Genomic DNA, 18,801 nt, shown 5'->3' with positions numbered 1-18,801 from the left:
ACCTTATATGTTTCTACTGTATTTTAAAGTTGTGTTTCTGGTGGTTTTGTTCATTTATGTTGGGTGGATGAATTTGTGAGTGAATCTCATCAGGTGTCTCCCCAAGTGGTTTGTTGAAGTCTTAGAGAATGATTTCCTAAGTAACTATTTCATGAAACACTAAACACTCAAGTTATGAGATAAAATAAAATGTTGTCTTAAATCTATTTTTATAAAGGCAATAGTTTTTAACTGTTCTAAGTGGTTCATTTTAACTGAATATATGGATTTCTCAACAGAACAAGACTTAAAGCTGACATCAGAGGAAGAATCACAAAAGCTTAAAGGCAGTGAAAATAGCCAGCCAGAGGCATGGAAAATTTTACATTTAAATTTTGGATTTAATGTTGTTTTCTTTGCTTTAATAATATTAGGTAGTCCAAATGAAATTACCTTTCAGACTAGGTTTTGAGAGTCAATAGATTCTTTTTTCTAAGAACTTTTTAATAGATTCATAAAATTTAATAAATTCAGCAATCTCATTAACAGAAGAATCAATAGATTCTAAGTTAGCAATTGAAACTTAACTTAAAAAACATAACCACTATAAAATTTAAAATACTCTTACTTTACAATATTCTTATTTAAAATATTCTTATCTGCCTTTTTGATTAGCTTATAGGTAATCTTTCCTTTTGGAATAGAGGCAAAAGAAATTCCAGAACATTGTTCTTTTATTCTTACAACACCCTGACGTGATAAAGAAACTAACATCAATTATTGCATTATATTATTAAGCAATGGAACTATGAACAATGCAAAACTGATGGTCCCTGAGCTGGATTCGTGGTTGAAGAGTAATCATGGCCAGTGATTGAAAATCTGCAGTTTTATATTGCAGTCACTGATAGCAAGGTGAAAGATATATTCTGCCTTGTGATCTCTCATTGACCTCAGTGTTTCTCTTCAGGGAGGGAACCAGGTCATAAAAGCAACCCAAATGCCTATTACAAGAATCATATCTTGCAGAACAGGACCTTTGGTGTTAGTGCAGAAACACAATAACATTCGCACTTACTACAGTTGCAGAAAATCAGTACAGGTTATTAAAATTTTTATCCACTGTCATTAGTACACGTTAGACTATATTAGAACTGGACTTAAGCAGATAAACTAGATACATAACACTATCATATTACAACATATAATTTGAATTAAAATTTAAGAATTTGCATTTCTTTCTTTTTGGTGTTGATCTCAGCTTCTAATAATTGAAAGCATGCCTACAATCCAGTTAGTAATCTGTAGAGGCTCACTGGTTAGGGTTTGGTGAGGTAAACTCTTTTCAAGTGAGGAATTGCAACACTACAAATCATCTGCTGATGCATTTTTGGCAGATTTAACACATAAACAATTAAGTTGAGACCAAACAAATGGTGACAAAGTTAAGTTTGCTGGTTCATGTTTTTCTTCTTCCGTTGGCTAAGGTGAATTATTTTTCCCATGTTAGTCAGAAGCCAGTGATGTGGCAGTAGCTGAACGTAGATTAAAAAGTTAATTTTTAATTTTAATTAATTATTTATTTTAACAGTTAAATTTTAATTTTAATTATTTTCTAATTTTTCATTGTCTATACTTGATTACTTAAAATAAAATTATTTTAAAAACATGCATTCCAAAAGAGGAGACATCACAGAAATACAACAAGCAAATTAACCTTCTATTTTTTCATTTGCAGGAAATGTCTCAAGAACCAGAAACAAACAAGGATTGTGATAGAGAGGTATACCATTATATTCAAATGTTTCTGTTGAATTAGATTTTTACATTATGTTGTTGAATAAAGTGTTGTAAGTGTAGGCATACATGATCCTATCATGTAAGTAGCATAAATCATCAGTGAAAAATTTAATATTTAACTCAGAAAGAATTCTGTAGATTGAGTTTTAAAGAGATACAAACCCCAGAGATATTCTTTCATTATTATGGAATAATCCTGAATGGTGCCGTAAAGTGCTAGGTCATGCCACTTTAGGAGCTTTGGATCCATCATTTTATCTTTCTTGGTTTTAGTCTGATTATCAATAGATAATGTGGCTAAAGAAGATAATTTCTTATTCTGTGTATCTTCCAGCTAGAAAATTGTACGGCTATCGAATGTGAAATTTGGGGAGCATCTTATTTTCTGGGCATCCACGCTTGTACCTCAGCAGTTTCGCTCTGCTCCTTGTGTTGTGGCGAACTTTGGTTCCCATGTTTCAGTGAGAACCATCATGTTTTTGATATCCCAGGGACCAAATGAAAAAAGAATGATCAAAAGCAATGGGGGAGAAGAATATCTCAGTGCAGAAAAGGGCAATCTTCCTTTCTATTCCTGAAGCCCCACAGTGTCTCATCCTGTAAATCTGACTGCTTAATGTGAGATCTAGGTGGTAAAGACAGAAGAAGACACATTTTACATCCTTGTCTTTTTATTTGTGTGTTCCCACGAGTCAAATGGGATAAATACATATATAAGATTCTGAAGAGTGGTTGGGAATAAAAGCACAAAATGAAGGAGGGCCCTTTTTGAATTTTGGAAAATTCTATTTTATTCAGTCAAACAGAAATGAAGCAAACTTTACAATGATATGATAATTACATCTTAAAATTAGATGGTAATTGTTCTGTATATATGATCAAACTTAAGTGTGAAATATTTTTAATGACTACAATAATGACAAACTGAGTCAATTGATAAAATCCATTAAAAAGGTTCTTTTTATTCAATAAAGTGAATATCCTTAATATCCTTAATATCAAACTTCCATTCAAGGCTGAAGAAGACATGAAGAAGCACGGAAGTAATAATACGGGATTACCAGAAAACCTGACTAATGATGCCGCTGCTGGCAATGGTGATGATGGATTAATTCCACAAAGCAAGAGCAGAACACCTGAAAGTCAGCAATTTCCTGACACTGAGAATGAAGAGTATCACAGGTAAGCCTATGGCAACATTTAATAGGAGATAGCCATATGCTGTCAAACTAATCCTAATTTGGACTAATATTCATGATTAAAAATTTTATATTTTTCCTAGGATATTCAGCCTTGCCTGGTAATCAGAAAAATGAAAATCAGAAAAAATGAGTTACCATTTTTTCCAGTCATTAATTTATTTGAAAAATAACGAGTATTAGCAAACGTGAGGAGAAAGGAATTTCTTTACGTTTTAGTGAACTTTTATTTTAGCTTCAGAGGTACATGTGCAGTTTGTTATATAGGTAAACTGTATCATGGAGGTTTGGGCTACAGATTATTTCATCAGCCACATAATAAGCAAAATACCCAAAAGGTAGTTTTTTGGTTGTCTCTCTCCAGCCATGCTCCACCCTCAAGTAGACCCTTTTGCCTGTTATTCTCCTCTTTGTGTCCATGAGTTCTCATTGTTTAGTTCTCACTAATGAGTAAGAATATGTGGCATTTGATTTTCTGTTTCTGCATTAGTTTGCTTAGAATAGTGGCCGCCAGCTTCGTCTGTGTTGCTGCAAAGGAAATGGTCTCATTGAAAAAGACATGTCATACACTGTTGGTAAATGCATTTGGAACATTAATTGAGTAGCATATTCACACACACATATATAACATAGTAAGGATATATATGTATGTTAAGGATACTTTTATAGATTTGTTACATATATACTTACATATAAGAACATTTATTACAGCATCATTATATCAAAAGATGGATCCTTATCAGTAGGAATTTATCATTATTAAAAGTAAATCCTTACCAATAGGAAATAGCTCAATTTTCATTCCCAGAAAATAATGTAGTATGGAACCATTTTTTACAAATGAGGTTAGATCTAGAGTATACGGATTATTTCACAATTCAAATGTATTTAAAACCTTTACTTTGATAACATATCTTAAGATAAATTTTTTAGAATTCTTGTAATATCTGCTGTGTTGCAAATGGAAGCTACATGCTCCGTTGACACTGTACCTTGATTGCTAGTTATTAAATTTTTGTTGTCAGTGCCTGAGTGCTGAAATATTGGATCTTCAATCTGAATATTGCCAAGGGATTGTATGGGGATCTATATTTAATATAAACATTTCAGTATATTGGGTAAAACTTTTATTAAAATGTATCAAAGGATCTTTCATCTACTAAACCAGGATTTGGCCAGATTTTTCTGCAAAGAGCCAGTTAGTAAATATTTTAGGCTTTGCAGACTATGTATATATTTCTGAGACAGGGTCTCTGTTGCCCAGGCTGGAGTGCGGTTTTGTGATCATGGCTCACTGCAGCCTCAACTTTCTGGGCTCTAGTGATCCTCCGACCTCAGCCTCTCTGCTAGCTGGGACCACAGGTGTGCAACATCACACCCAGCTAATTGACTCTGTGAACTGTAGAGTGAATAAGCGTGGCTGGGTTCCAAGATACTTGACTTACAAAAACAGGCAGTGGGATTTGGCCCACAGGTGCTAATGTGCTGACCTTGTGCTAAAAGGAAGGTGCTGCTAATGCAGTAACTCTTATTCATAAAAGTGTCCTGCATGTGTGACATTATCCTTCCTTTTAGAAAAGGATATATTTCAGCATTCACCACACCACATTTTTCCACAGTGACTTCATATAATTTTTAAATTTGCATTTATAAAATAAGACTCTTTTCTGCATTTCTGCCGCTTTATTCCTATGAATAGAACTCAGTAGTTTACTGTGATCAATTACTTTGTATATTTGATGAGTGTCAACTGTTCTAGAATTGGCTGATTTTTATCAAGCCAGAAATACTCTCCTTGAAACGTTTAGTGTTTCTTGGTCTTTATGTATAAGCATGAACAATGTGATATTCAGCTTATGGAATCTAGAAATGTTTAAGGTGACATTTAGTTCTATAGTTTTAAGAATTTAACACCTCAGTCTGGCATTTTTAATGCCATATGTGTATAATTTTATAATCTTTAAAATATATAATTGTTATGTAAAATTTGAAGACTACACCTGTTATATATAAAATTTGATATTAATTGTCTATTGCTGTTCCATGACTGTGGAAGAAAATTACAACATTCTCAGCCATGAATTCTAAGTTTGATGTCCTTAACAGAACTGTCTACACTCACGAACTCAATTTGCTTTTCATTCACTCTTGATCTCACACCAGTAAGTCTTCAGTTTCAGTACTCCTCCAACATTGTTTTTCCTCAAGATTATCACTAATTTTTTTCCGTAATAAATCTAGGCATTTTTCTTACACATTTTATTTAATCTGTTAGCAAAATTTGAGCCAGTGGAGGACATCTCCTCTCTAACAGCGTCTTCAACTTGGCTTTCAGGACCTCACTCCCTCAAGCTTTTCCTCCTGCCTTTCTAATCCATTCATCATGGCCTCTTTTACTTGCTCCTTCTCATCTTTCTCCATTTGGACATTGTTTTTTCCCAGGGCTCAGTCCTCAATCTTCTCTCTCGTGACTTTTTCTTTTTATGAGACAGAGTTTCACTCTGTCACCCAGGCTGGAGTTAAGTGGTGTGATCTCGGCTCACTGCAACCTCCACCTCCTGGGTTCAAGTGATTCTCCTGCCTCAGCCTCCTGAGTAGCTGGCATTACAGGTTCATGACACCATGCTCGGCTAATTTTTGCATTTTTAGTAGAGACAGCATTTCCCCATGTTGTCCAGCCTGGTCTCAAACTCCTGACCTCAGGTGATCTCTCTGCCTTGGCCTCACAAGGTGTTGGGATGACAGGCATGAGCCACTGCACCCAGCCCCTCGTGACTTTTTCTACCGTGTATATGCTAGTGATTTCCAAATGTATGTCTCTGGCTCAGATCTCTCTCCCTAATTCCAGATTTCCATATGAGCCTGCCTACTTGACATCTCTATTTGGTTAGCTATTGGGTATCACACACTTGTCAGACTCAAAATTGGGCTACTGATGGCCTTCCTGAAATCTACCCCTCATGTAGTCTTTCCTACTTTGGTTAAGGGCAACTCTTCCAGTTGCTCTGCCAAAAATCTCATTGTCATTCTTGATTCATCTCCCTCTCCGTCTCTGACACCTTACATCTATTCTCTCAGTAAATCTTGTCAGGTCTACCTGAAGGTATGTCCAGAAGCCAGTCATATCTTCTACATCTGAGCCACCCTCATCTGCAGTCTACATGAGTGTCATAGACTGGTAATTGATAGTCCTGACTTTTAAAAACTTCCCTTTTCATCAATTCTTAACTCAGTGGATGTACCTAAAATATAAGTCAAATTGTGTCAGTCCTCTGCCCCAGCCCTTCTGATTGCCTCCCATTTCACTCTGAGTATGTGTCAAATTTCCTCCTAATTATCTCCCTTGCTCTGCTTTAGCCACACTGAACTTCTTGCCATCCCTTATCTACCCCTAGTGCTTAAAGACTGCAAGCACACCTCTGTACTTGGCAGTTCCGTGTGTCTGGAATGCTTTTTCCCCAGATATCCTCCTAGCTTACTCTTTCCATTCCTTCAGTTCTTTATTTAAAACCTCCTTTCGACTAAGAAGTAGAAAAAGGGTAAAAAGAATCACATTATGGAACAACCACTTTCTGAGGAAGAACCACGTACTACCCAGACGCATCATGCTTAAGATTCAACTGGGAGCATACCAGGGAGGCTCTCTAATGTAACCAAGGGAAGGTTCAATGAAACAAAGTGATTTATCATCTCTAACTTCAAACCAATTTGTATCTTGACATCAACGCTCTTAACCTTATATCATTATTTCTTAGAGTCTTTGATATACAAATAAAAGGTTTTTGTATTAGAAAGAAAAAATCTCCTTTCTCAGCAGAGACTTTTCTGACCATCCCAACTTTCCCACCACCCTCCCCATCAAACACGTAAACATTTCATTTTCCTGCTTTAGTTTTTCTCCTCTAACGTACTGTATATTTTGTCTTCTCTGTCTGTTGTTATTGTGTGTTTATCTCACTCTCATGAATAGGGATTTTATTTTTCACTACCATTATCCTTACTGCTTAGAAAAAGGCCTAGCATATTGGATGTAGCTACCTAATAAATCCTTATTAAATGAGTGAATGGAGTTTATCCTGCGTATATTGTTTGATTGATTCTCACTTTAAAATTTTGACATGAGTCATTCTAATAGTTTTGTCTGGTAATTATATGCATTTTAAAATTTGTTTTGGCTTTTTATAATAAGCTACATTCTTTATATTAATTTTTTTTATTTAGGGAGAAAAGCCCAATATTGTGGTTATTCATTATTTATTCTTTTACTAGTAATCATAATTGTAATTACGGTAAACTGAGCCAGAGGAATTGCAAATTTTACTAGTATTTTATTTGATTTGATTTTTGAGATGGAATCTCACTCTATCGCCCAGGCTGGAGTGCAGTGGAGGGGTCTCATTTCACTGCACCCTCCGCCTCCTGGGTTCATGCATTTCTCCTGCCTTAGCCTCCTGAGGAACTGAGATTTACAGGGGCATGCCACCATGCCCGGCTAATTTCTGTATTTTTAGTAGAGACTGGGTTTTACCTTGTTGGGCAGGCTGGTCTCGAACTCTTTACCTCAGGTGATCCACCCACTTCGGCCCTTCAAAGTGCTAGGATTACAGGCGTGAGCCACTGCACCCGGCCACCTGCTTTAAAAAAAAAAAAAAAAAAAAAAAAAATTTGGGTGGCACATTTAATGGACTTACAAATTCTTTTCAGGGGATTATGAACCTTTAGTATTTGAAATAAAAAGACAGAGTTGGAAATTTTTTGCTTCCTATAGTAAGAGGAATACTGGTCAAGCACTGGCTATTCTGATGGAGCAGGTGCTGCTGCTTGGCTGTATTTCAGAAGCAAGCTGCTCACATCTGTATTAGTTGGTGAGCAAGACCAGTGGTCATTGATTGGTTGACTAGATTTCAAACTGGCTCTGGGTGGCTTCTTGTTACCATTGGTACAGGTCATTTCTTTCCTAAGTTAGACTCAACTTTAACCGAACATTTTCGGTTTAAAAGTTGCCTTCAATTAACTATGTTCAAAATGAAACTATTTTGTATTCCAGAATTTTAGACCTCATTTTAAAATTGTGGTCACGATGAATTGGTTAATAATAGCTCTCAGGAAGATCTGTTTACAATTTTAAAATAGATATTTCTCTGCATAATTTATTCCTTAAAATTAATTCTCTTGTTTCTGCTGTTGGTATTTCTAGAAGCTTTTGCTCAAGTCCTAACTCAATCTCCAGTAGGAGATTTTAGTCTCTTTGTCAGTTAATGTATGTATATGGTAGTGATATTCTCTTTTTAAATTCCTTTTCTTTTCTTGTTCACTGTCTTCTCTGTACAATAACAGTGATATTCTTATACATTTTTACCTCATTAAAAATAATTACAGTTTTCAGGTCATGTGATGCCAACATGTTTGTTCCTTTTGCTTGGTGTGTGTGCTGCTATTCAGGTTCTGTTGTAGTTCTACATGAATGGCAGCTTTTTAAAATAACTCTGTGAAGAATGACATTGGAACTTGGATAGAAATTGTATTGGATCTGTAGACTTCTTTGGGCACTATGATCATTTTCACAATATCAATGCTTTCAGTCCAGGAACATAGGATGTATGTTCATTTATTTGTGTGATCTCTGATTTTCTTCAGTGGTGTTTTCCAGTTATCGTTTTATAGTTGACTCACCTCCTTCGTTACGTATTTTCCTAGGTATTTTACTCTTTTGCAGCCACTGTCAAAGGGACTGGGTTCTTGACGTGACTCGCAGCTTGGTTATAGGTGGTGTATAGTGGTACTACTCATTGGTATTTGTACATTTTGTAGCCTCTGAGACTTTACTGAATTCATTTATCAAGTCTAAGAGTGTTTTGTAGGAGTCTTTAGGGTTTTCTAGGGATAAGATCATATCATTGGTGAAGAGATAATTTGACTTTCTTTTTTTCAATTTGGATGTCCTTTATTTCTCTTGCCCAATTGCTCTGCCTAGGACTTCCCAGTTTTATTCTTAACATACATGAAATAAAAGTAAAATCAAAAGTGATTAAGGATTACTTTATTTCACATCTCTGTCGCATACACAGATAAAATTAATTCAAAGTTGTATGTTAAAAACACAATATTAGACCTTGTCTTGTTTCAAAAGGAATTTCTAAGTTGTCTATAAAATACAGAGGAATCAAGAATATAAGTGGAAAGTGTTTCCCAAAAATAAATGTAAAAAGTATGGGTTAACACAGGGCTTCCCAATCCCCAGGCCATGGACCAGTACCAGTCCCCTGGACTGTTACGACCTGTGCCACAGAGCAGGAGGCTAGTGGCAGGTAAGCTAGCAAAGCTACATCTGTTTAAAGCCACTCTCTTTCACTCACATTACTGCCTGAGCTCCTCTTCCTGTCAGATCGGTGATGGCATTAGATTGTCATAGGAGTGTGACTCAAACCCTGTTGTAAGCTGCTTACACAGGGTATCTAGGTTGTTCACTCCTTATGAGAATCTAATGCTTTATGATCTGTCACCATCTACTGTCACCCCCAGATGGGACCATCTAGTTGCAGGAAGACAAGCTGAGGCTCCCACTGATTCTGCATTATGGTGAGCTATGTAATTATTTCATTATATAAAAGTAATAATAGAAATAATGTGCACAATGAATGTTATGTGCTTGAATCATCCTGCAACCATCCCCCAACTCAGGTCTACAAAAAAATTACCTTCCACAAAACCAGTCCCTGGTGCCAACATGGTTGGGGAGAGCTGGATTAAGAGATGTGAGACCCCTTTGCCTTGTCTTGGATTAATGTGCAAATATACATTGTGTGAATGACATCTGAGGGCACCATCTTGCCCTGTAGATCATTTTAGGGACACCTCCAGTATTTCATGAAAATCAAAATTTCTTCTAGTGATGAACAAAATGATACCCAGAAGCAAGTTTCAGAAGAACAGAATGCTGGAATATCACAAGAAGAGATTCTGACTGGTAAACAAGAGCAGATGGAAGTGGCTGAAAAGAAAATGAATTCTGAGGTATTTTCTTTAGTCATTTTCAAATGTTTTAATATGTGTATTTATTTAAAAGACAACTTTATGTATTTTGGAAAGTATAAAGGATTTTAAAAACATATATATACACACACTCCATAGATCCTTTATCATATATCTATACATGTACATACAGGATAAAACCATGTTCTTAATTCAACTGCATTTGCCTGCAACTGTAGAGTAGTGATCTTCACAATGGCCTCAATCCAAAGGAGAAGCATTTCATATGTTTCATAAGAATTGATGATCTTTCCAATATCAAAAATAAGTTTTGCTACTAACAACAGATTTTCTAGTTTTTGGACATTAGTTCATCTTTTTAAAATATTGATAGAGAAATCAGTTTGTTATTTTCACTGATAGGAAAGTAGGAAATGTATAGCTGGGTCAGAGGCCACATTGTGGATGTCATTATCCTTGCTTTTGAGGAGAGTAACAGTTTGCTCCAAGAAGTTTCTCATTTCAATGCAAAGAGTTTTGAATACAATGGCTTGCCATGATATACATTTAGTGATAATTTATTGATAAGCATTTTGTTCCCAGAGAAATATTTCAGTATATTTCCCTTATTTCACACTTATTACTATTTCAAACATTATAAAGAGGAAAGAAAAGTTATTGCAATGGCAAATAATCTCACGATTTCTAAGAAAAGCTTTGTAAGTTGTATCTTATTTACCATTTGTATTTTGAAATATAGGGCTTCTTTTGTGTTAATATATTTACACCACAAAAGTAACCGTGATTTTATGAAGTCGCCCATGCTGGCATGCAATGGCACGATCTCAGCTCAGTGCAACCTCTGCCTCCCAGGTTCACACGACTCTCCTGCCTCAGCCCCCTGAGTAGCTGGGTTTACAGGTGCACACCACCACACCCAGCTAATTTTTTGTATTTTTACTAGAGACAGGGTTTCACTATGTTGGCCGGACTGATCTCAAACTCCTGACCTCATGATCTCCGCCCACCTCAGCCTCCCAAAGTGCTGGGATTACAGGTGTGAGCCATTGCTCCCGGCTGCATTTATTTTCTGACCTCTCCTTTTAAGAATCATGATCTTAAATGAGTTCAGTGTTGTTTGTAGAAGTGCAATGCTTAGATGCTGATGTGTATATTGTGGAAGGGTACAATGCTTAAACAGTTATGAATAAATGCAATTCCTATAACTGACTGTAAAAATATTAGAAAAGCAGTATATTGATAAAACTTTCTTCAGAAAAAGGAACTTAAAGAACTTTAAGAAATTGCTTCTGTCCAAATATATGCATAGCTAAGGTTCTTACAATGGTGTGGTTGATAGGTTAGATATCAGAGTATAAACCCAATTTTAAAAATATATGCAAGCATATTAATCTTATATTTTATGCATCTGGTTTTTTTATAATTCAGAGAAAGGCTTTTCCAATTCTGAAATTCTAAAAATCCTCTAGTGACTTATTTTTCATGGTCTTTAAATAAGTATTTCAACTTTTTGGAATTTACACATTTTTAGATTTGAAGTTTTGTCCAACTTTTTTCCCGTTAAATATCCACTATGGGAATTCTTTCCTTATACAAATAAATGTCATTCTTCAATTTCAGAAGAAATCACGATATGTCATTCTCTTGAGTGCTAATTAGAAGTTCCCTTTGTTTACTTAGGTTTCTCTTACCAATGAGAAAGAAAAAGATCTCTTGCATGAAAATCGCATGTTGCAGGAAGAAATTGCCATGCTGAGACTGGAAGTAGACAAAATAAAACAGCAGAGCCAGCTAAGGGAAAAGAAACTTTTGGAGGAAATTGAAAGTGTGAAAGCAAAGAATGAAAAACTTCTAAAAGCTGTAAAATTGAGTGAGGAAACATTAACAAAAATTAGTATTTAAATACAGTGGACAGCTTAGCATTTTGACAACTGAGAACAATGATAAACTTCTAAAGGCTGTAAAATTGAATGAGGAAGCATTAGCAAAAATCAGTATTTCAGTAGAGTGGACACTTAGCATTTTGACCGCTGAGAATGCTCAGTTCTGAACTGCAGAATGTAAGACACAGCTAGGAAACACTGGAAATGGAAATCCTATCATGTCGTTTTAGACTGACTACTGCCCTACATGACTGTGATCAATGTCAAATAGATGAAAGAGACTTCTTTACAGAGAACAAACATGAACAGGTTTATTTACAGGAAGAAATGAATTCTCATATATCTAACCTAAAAGATAACAGTGAGATCCTTTCTGAACAACTCTAACGTTGACAACAAAATTAACAACCTAAACATTAAGCTGCATCACACAGGATAAACTCTGAGAGACAAGATGGGGCAGGCCCCCATCTTTCCTGTTCAAACAACTTAGTCATTCTAGTGTGTGGGCTTTGGAGACTACAAATCCATCAAGGGCAGAAAAGATCCTGTGGCACGGCACAGCTGCTTTACCAAATCATGGCCAGACTGCTTCTGTAAGCAGGCCCTGATCCTGTTCCTCATCACTGGACAGGGCCTCCCCCCTGAGGCCTCCAGCTACACCCACCAGTGTTCCCTAGCCAACGGAGATTTGAAACCTTCCTGGGACAGAGTTCCCAGAGAGAGGGGAGGGCCACCACCTTTGCTGTTTGGGCACCTAGCCGTTCTGGCCCATGGGCTTTGGAGAGCCCAAGCTGACCAGGGGTGGAAGTGGTGTCTCAGTGCAGCACAACCACCCTCCAAAAACATGGCCAGACTCTTGTTTAAGTCAGTCTCCAACCACATTTCTAATCACTGGGTGGAGCCTTTCAACCAGGGTCTCCAGCCACCTTCACTGCTGTTCTCTGGCTGACAGAGGTTTCAGGCCTCCCTGAGTCAGAGCTCCAGGAGAAGGACCAGACTGTCATCTTTGCTGTTTCGACAACTTAGCCATTTGAGCCTTTGAGTTTCAGAGTGTCTGAGGCGACCAGGGGCTGAAGTGAACCCCCAGCACAGCACAGGCACTCTACAAAAACGTGACCAGACTTCTTTTTTAAGCAAGTCCCTGTTCCTGTTCCTCCTGACTAGGCAAGACTTCTCAACTTGCCTCCAGCCACATCCTACAGGTGTGTACAGATTGGCAGCAGGTTCATACCTCTGAGGTGCAGAGCTCCCAGAGGAAGGGGCAGGCTATCATCTTTGCCTTTTTGCAGACTTCACTGCTGATACCTTCAGGTACTGGAAAATAGGAGGCAATTGGGGACTGGAGTGGACCCCCTGCATACCACAGCAGCCCCACAGAAAAGTGGCCAGACTGTTATGTGGGTGCCCATTTCCATATCTCCTCGATGGACAGGCCCTCCTGGCCAGGGTCTCCAGCCAGCCCCCCACTGGAACTATCAAGCCTGTAGCAACTTGGCAATTCCCTGGACAGAGCTTCCAGGAGCAACTGAAATTCTCTCTGCCGCTGCCTCTGCAGTGGAACTGCCCTTGCTTCCCTCAGAATATCAAGGGAGCAAAGACCCTAAGTGCCATATCGACACCTCCAACAAGCTGCAGTTGACCCAAGGAACACACCAGTCCATCTCCCACAGGTACCACACACCCTGCACTGCTCATCAGCAGATAGGGAACCCTGGCTTGGGCTCACAGCACAGACCCTCCATCCTGGGGTGATTACATCAAGTAACTGCTAACTTACATCTCTCTCAGGTGGAGCCTCCAGGAGACAAGGAAAGTTGTAGAGCAACAAGTCAGATGATATGCAGGACAGAGGGCAGGGGCAGCTATCTCTCTAGCTCTACTTGCTCTTATGAGACAATTTATCCCAGCACTTAAGGAGTGCTGCGGTCAGACCAGCCCTGTCTCATGTGCAAGATTGCCCAGCACAGATCAGGTCTAAGAGTTATCTTCTTTAAAAAGGGGACTTCCTTATAAAAGAAGTCTGGCCATGTTTGTGTAGAGCAGTTGTGATGTGCTGGGGTTCACTTTTGAGAGAGTTCTCTGAGACCTGATCTCTGCTAGGCAGCTTTGCACATCAGGTGGGGCTGGTCTGACCTCAGCACCCCTTAGTCAGCTTGCCTCTTCCAGGACCCCAGCAAGGCCATACCTGCTTACAGGACACTCTCGGGTACACACACCATAGCTTCTGTACCAGTGGACCGTGCCTGATCAGTGGAGAGCTGCAGCAAGGTGGCCCCTACAGCCACACACCAGCCTGCACATCACCCCTCCATACTGCAGCCCTTTATATGGAAACTTCTCACATCCCTTTGCTGTGTGTGTTTACACAGGTGGGTTTTTCTGTACTTGCCCTGACAGCACATGGGAGTGCAGCACACACCCCAACCCACACCAACTGCCACTGAAGACGAAGCCGTGGTTGGAACAGAGCCAAAAACCCCACCCCTGTCAACATCTCATTCCTGAGGTAATGCTGTGCAGAGAAAAAGGGACCTTCTTATACCCTGAGCGACCACTGTTGCTTTGGGGTGGGGGGCTCAGAGAAGGCACCCAGACATGCACTGGCCAGCAGCCCACCCCAAACCAGCACTGCCTCCAGTGTAACAGCACACAGAGTCAGCAGGGGCCCCCTGGCCCACACCCCAGCAGTCTTGCCTCCACCCCTGGTCAACGCTCCCAGGGAGGCAGGGACTCCTGCATCCGCTAGCATTCCGCCGCAGCTGCCACACTTGGATCCCCTCAGTGCAGTGGACTCCAAACCTCAAGGAGCCAGAGAACAAAGATGGGGCCCAATACACGTTCCCCAGAGTTAAAGCGCACAGTTCAGGAATTGGGAGCTGCGTGTTGGCCCCCTAAAATCCTCCAAAAACAAAACCAGTTGGCTGAGTCTGCCTTACACCACAATCAAATCCTCATGGTAATCATATATAATAAAAGAAAAATACCCTGTCCAAAGGTCAGCAGCCTCAACGACTGAAGGAGGATAAGCCCATAAAGATGAGAAAGGATCTGTGCAAGAACACTGAGAACTCAGAAAGTCAGCATGCCTCCTTTCCTCCAAATGACTGCATCAGCTCTCCAGCAAGTGTTCAGAACTGGGCTGAGGCTGAGATGTCTGAAATGATACAAGCAGAGTTCAGGATACGGGTAGGAATAAAGTTCACTGAGTGAAAGAAGTACGTTGTCATCCAATACAAGGAAGCTAAAAATCATTGTACAACACTACAGGAGATGACAGACAAAATAGGCAGTACAGAGAAAAACATAACTGACCTGATAGAGCTGTAAACCACAGTACAAGAATTTTCATAATGCAGTCACATGGTGATTGTGTGTGACGGCATTATGAAAATTATTGTAGTGTGTGTGGGCACCCGAGAGTGCCTGTAAGCAGGTGTGCCCAAGCTGGAGTCCTGGGAGAGGCAAACAGACTAAGGACGGCAGAGGTCTGACCAGCTCCATCTCATGTGCAAAACCACCCAGCAGAACAGACGAAGCAGAGGAAAGAATCCCAGATCTTGAAAACTGGCTTTCTGAAATAAAACAGGCAGACAAGAATGGGGAAAAAATAGAATGAAAAGCAATGAACAAAATATCTGAGAAATATGGGATGATATAAATGACCAAATCTGTGACGAATTAATGTACCTGAAAGGGATGAGGAAAATGGAACCAACTTGGAAAACGTACTTCAGAGTATCATTCATGAGAATATCCCCAACCTAACCAGATGACCAACAATCAAATTCAGGAAATCCAGAGAACCTCAGTAAGATATGCCATGAGAAGATCATCTCCAAGACACACAGTCATCAGATTTTCCAAGGTCAAAATGAAAAAAAAAATACGTTAAACGCAGCTGGGGAGAAAGGCAAGGTCACCTACAAAGGGAATTCCATCAGACTTAGAAGACCTCTCAGCTGAAACCCAACAAACCAGAAAATTTCTTAAAAAGAAATTTCAACCCAGAATTTCATGTCCAGCAAAATGAAGCATCATAAGTGAAGGAGAAATAAGATCCTTTTCAGACAAACAAATGCTGAGGGAATTCATTATCACCGGATCTATCTTACAAGAGCTCCTGAAGGAAGCACTAAATATGGAAAGAAAAGACCATCACCAGCCAGTACAAAAACGCACTGAAATACACAGTCCAGTGATGCCAAAAACCAACCACATACACAAGTCTGCAAAATAACCAGCTGACAGCATGACGACAGGATCAAATCCACACATACCATGATTAACCTTAAATGGAAATGGGCTAAACGCTCCAATTGAAGGACACAGGGGCAAGCTGGATAAAGAACCAAGACCCATTTGAGTATGCTGTCTTCAAGAAACCCATCTTGCATGCAGTGCCATACATAAGCTCAAAATAAAAGAATGGAGAAAAATTTTTCAAGCAAATGGAAAACAGAAAAAAGCAAGTGTTGCACTCCTAGTTCCTGACCAAACGGACTATAGCAATAAAGATAAAAAAAAAGACAGAGGGCCGGGCGTGGTGGCTCACGCCTGTAATTCCAGCACTTTGGGAGGCCGAGGTGGGAAGATCTCGAGGTCAGGAGATCGAGACCATCCTGGCTAAGACGGTGAAACCCCGTCTCTACTAAAAATACAAAAATTAGCCGGGCACGGTGGCGGGTGCCTGTAGTCCCAGCTACTCAGGAGGCTGAGGCAGGAGAATGGCATGAACCTGGGAGTCGGAGCTTGCAGTGAGCTGGGATCGCGCCACTGCACTCCAGCCTGGGTGACTGAGCGAGACTCCGTCTCAAAGAAAAGAAAAAAAAGAAGGAGATTACAAAGGTGGTCCTGACCTTTGATAAATCTCATTATTGATTGATACCAACCTGGGCTATCTTTATTGCCCAAACCAATAGGATAATTTGCTGAGGTTGGGGAGCTTCTCCCCTGCAGAGAGTTCCTGATCTCCCAAAATCTGGTTGAGATCTAAAGTTGATTTTGCTGTACAAGTCCTTTTCTGAAGTTTTACTCATTTCCAACAACGAAGGCAAGTTTTCCTGCTTCCATGGCGATGGAGAGCAGGCACCTCCTTTCCTGAGTTTCGGCTTGCTTCTGACAGGAAAGGTGAGTGTCAGTTTTTTCCAGCTTCTAAGATGGCAGAGAACGATCACCAGCCTGAGCCTTACTTCCAGGTAAGTAGCTGAATTAGAATTTTGTCTTAAAATTTTTTCTAATGACTAAAATTTAAGATTATCCACCAGCTGCTTTTAATTTCTCCTTACCATGAGAACACTCAGTAATCATATAAATGGTGCATTTGTTTGTTTTGCTCAATTCTTTGTGTGTGTTTGTGTTTGGGGTTTTATTGTTGTTGTTTCACTTTTCTCCAATCTCTTCCTGACTTGGTCAAATCCAAGGAAATGTTCCAAATTGTGGGGAGCAAGGCATCTGAATTGGCTAAAAGCCCTGTGGCTGCAAAAATGAAAAAAAAAATCCAGTTATCAGAAAATATTTTTTATGTGTTTTTTTTTTGTTTGTTTGTACACAAGCGGGCTCACCTACATAACAAGGTCATCTTTTGCTAGCCAAGGCCAGGCTGAAGGAGTAGTCTTGGTGACTCAGTGTTAAGATTCTGCCTGTTAACTATAGAAACCTGAGTTTGGTTCCTAAGTCTAGTTCTTTCTGTTTGATGTTTGTGTTACTTTTAAAATATCAGCAGTTTGTCCAAGCTAAGATGTGGTAGTAAAAGATTCAAAAGGATTTTTTTTTAAAGTTCTATGACTAAAAGTTTACTTAAAAGCAAATTTCCTTTTTTTAAAATTATACTTTAAGTTCTGTGGTATATGTGCAGAACATGCAGGATTGTTTTATGGGTATACACATGCCATGCTGGCTTGCTGCATCCATCAGTCCGTGATCTACAGTATGGATTTCTGCTAATGCCATCCCTCTCCTAGCTCCCCACCCTGACAGGCCCTGGTGTGTGGTGTTCCCCTTCCTGTGTCCATGTGTTCCCATTGTTCAACTCCCACTTATGAGTGAGAACGCGTGGTGTTTGGTTTTCTGTTTTTGTGTTAGTTTGCTGAGAATGGTGGTTTCCAGCTTCATCCATGTCCCTGCAAAGGATATGAACTCATCCCTTATTGTGGCTGCATAGTACACCATGGTGCATATATGCCACATTTTCTTTATCCAGTCTATCCTTGATGGGCATTTGGGCTGGTTCCAGTCTGCTGTTGTCAACAGTGCCTCAATAAAGATACATGTGCATTTGTCTTTATATTAGAATGATTTATAATTTTGGAGGTATATACCCAGTAATGGCATTGCTGGGTCAAATGCTATTTCTAGTTATAGATCCTTGAGGAATCATCACACTGTCTTCCACAATTGTTGAACTAATTTATACTCCCACCAACAGTGTAAAAGCGTTCCTCTTTCTCCACATCCTCTCCAACATCTATTGTTTCCCGATTTTTTAATGATGGCCATTCTAACTGGCATGAGATTGTATCTCATTGTGATTTTGCTTTCCATTTCTCTAATGACCAGTGGTAATGTGCTTTGCTTCACATGTTCATTGGTTGCATAAATGTCTTCTTTGGGAAGTGTCTGTTCATACCTTTGCCCACTTTTTGATGGGGTTCTTTGTTTTTCTCTTGTAAATTTGTTTAAGTTCTTGGTAGATTATGTATATTAGCCCTTGGTCAGATGGAGAGATTGCAATAAATTTCTCTCATTCTGTGGGTTGCCTGTTCACTCCGATGATTGTTTCTTTTGCTCTGCAGACACTGTAGTTTAATTAGATCCCATTTGTCAATTTTGGCTTTGGTTGCCATTGCTTTTGGTGTTCTAGTGATGAAGACTTTGTCCATGCCTATGTCCTGAATGGTATTGCCCTACTCAAGGACATTTCTGTGCCTGAGTGCCATACCACCTAA

General features: G+C 39.2%; 1 protein-coding gene across 1 annotated transcript in view; it reads left to right on the top strand.

Moving 5' to 3' along the window:
- The window catches only part of LOC706905 (putative POTE ankyrin domain family member M), a 37,149-nt gene extending 18,348 nt beyond the window's left edge, over window positions 1-18,801 (top strand). The window contains exons 7-12 of the mRNA XM_077949054.1: window positions 2,795-2,961; window positions 9,869-9,992; window positions 11,652-11,841; window positions 13,022-13,168; window positions 13,413-13,527; window positions 18,717-18,801. Of these exons, the coding sequence (XP_077805180.1) occupies window positions 2,795-2,961; window positions 9,869-9,992; window positions 11,652-11,841; window positions 13,022-13,168; window positions 13,413-13,527; window positions 18,717-18,801 (828 nt within the window). The remainder of the gene's footprint in view (window positions 1-2,794; window positions 2,962-9,868; window positions 9,993-11,651; window positions 11,842-13,021; window positions 13,169-13,412; window positions 13,528-18,716) is intronic.

The sequence above is a fragment of the Macaca mulatta genome, chromosome 10 (genome assembly GCF_049350105.2).
Source record: "Macaca mulatta isolate MMU2019108-1 chromosome 10, T2T-MMU8v2.0, whole genome shotgun sequence".
Classification (NCBI taxonomy): domain Eukaryota; kingdom Metazoa; phylum Chordata; class Mammalia; order Primates; family Cercopithecidae; genus Macaca; species Macaca mulatta.
The sequence above is the reverse complement of the archived record's forward strand: the minus strand, read 5'-3'. Positions and strand labels throughout refer to the sequence as shown.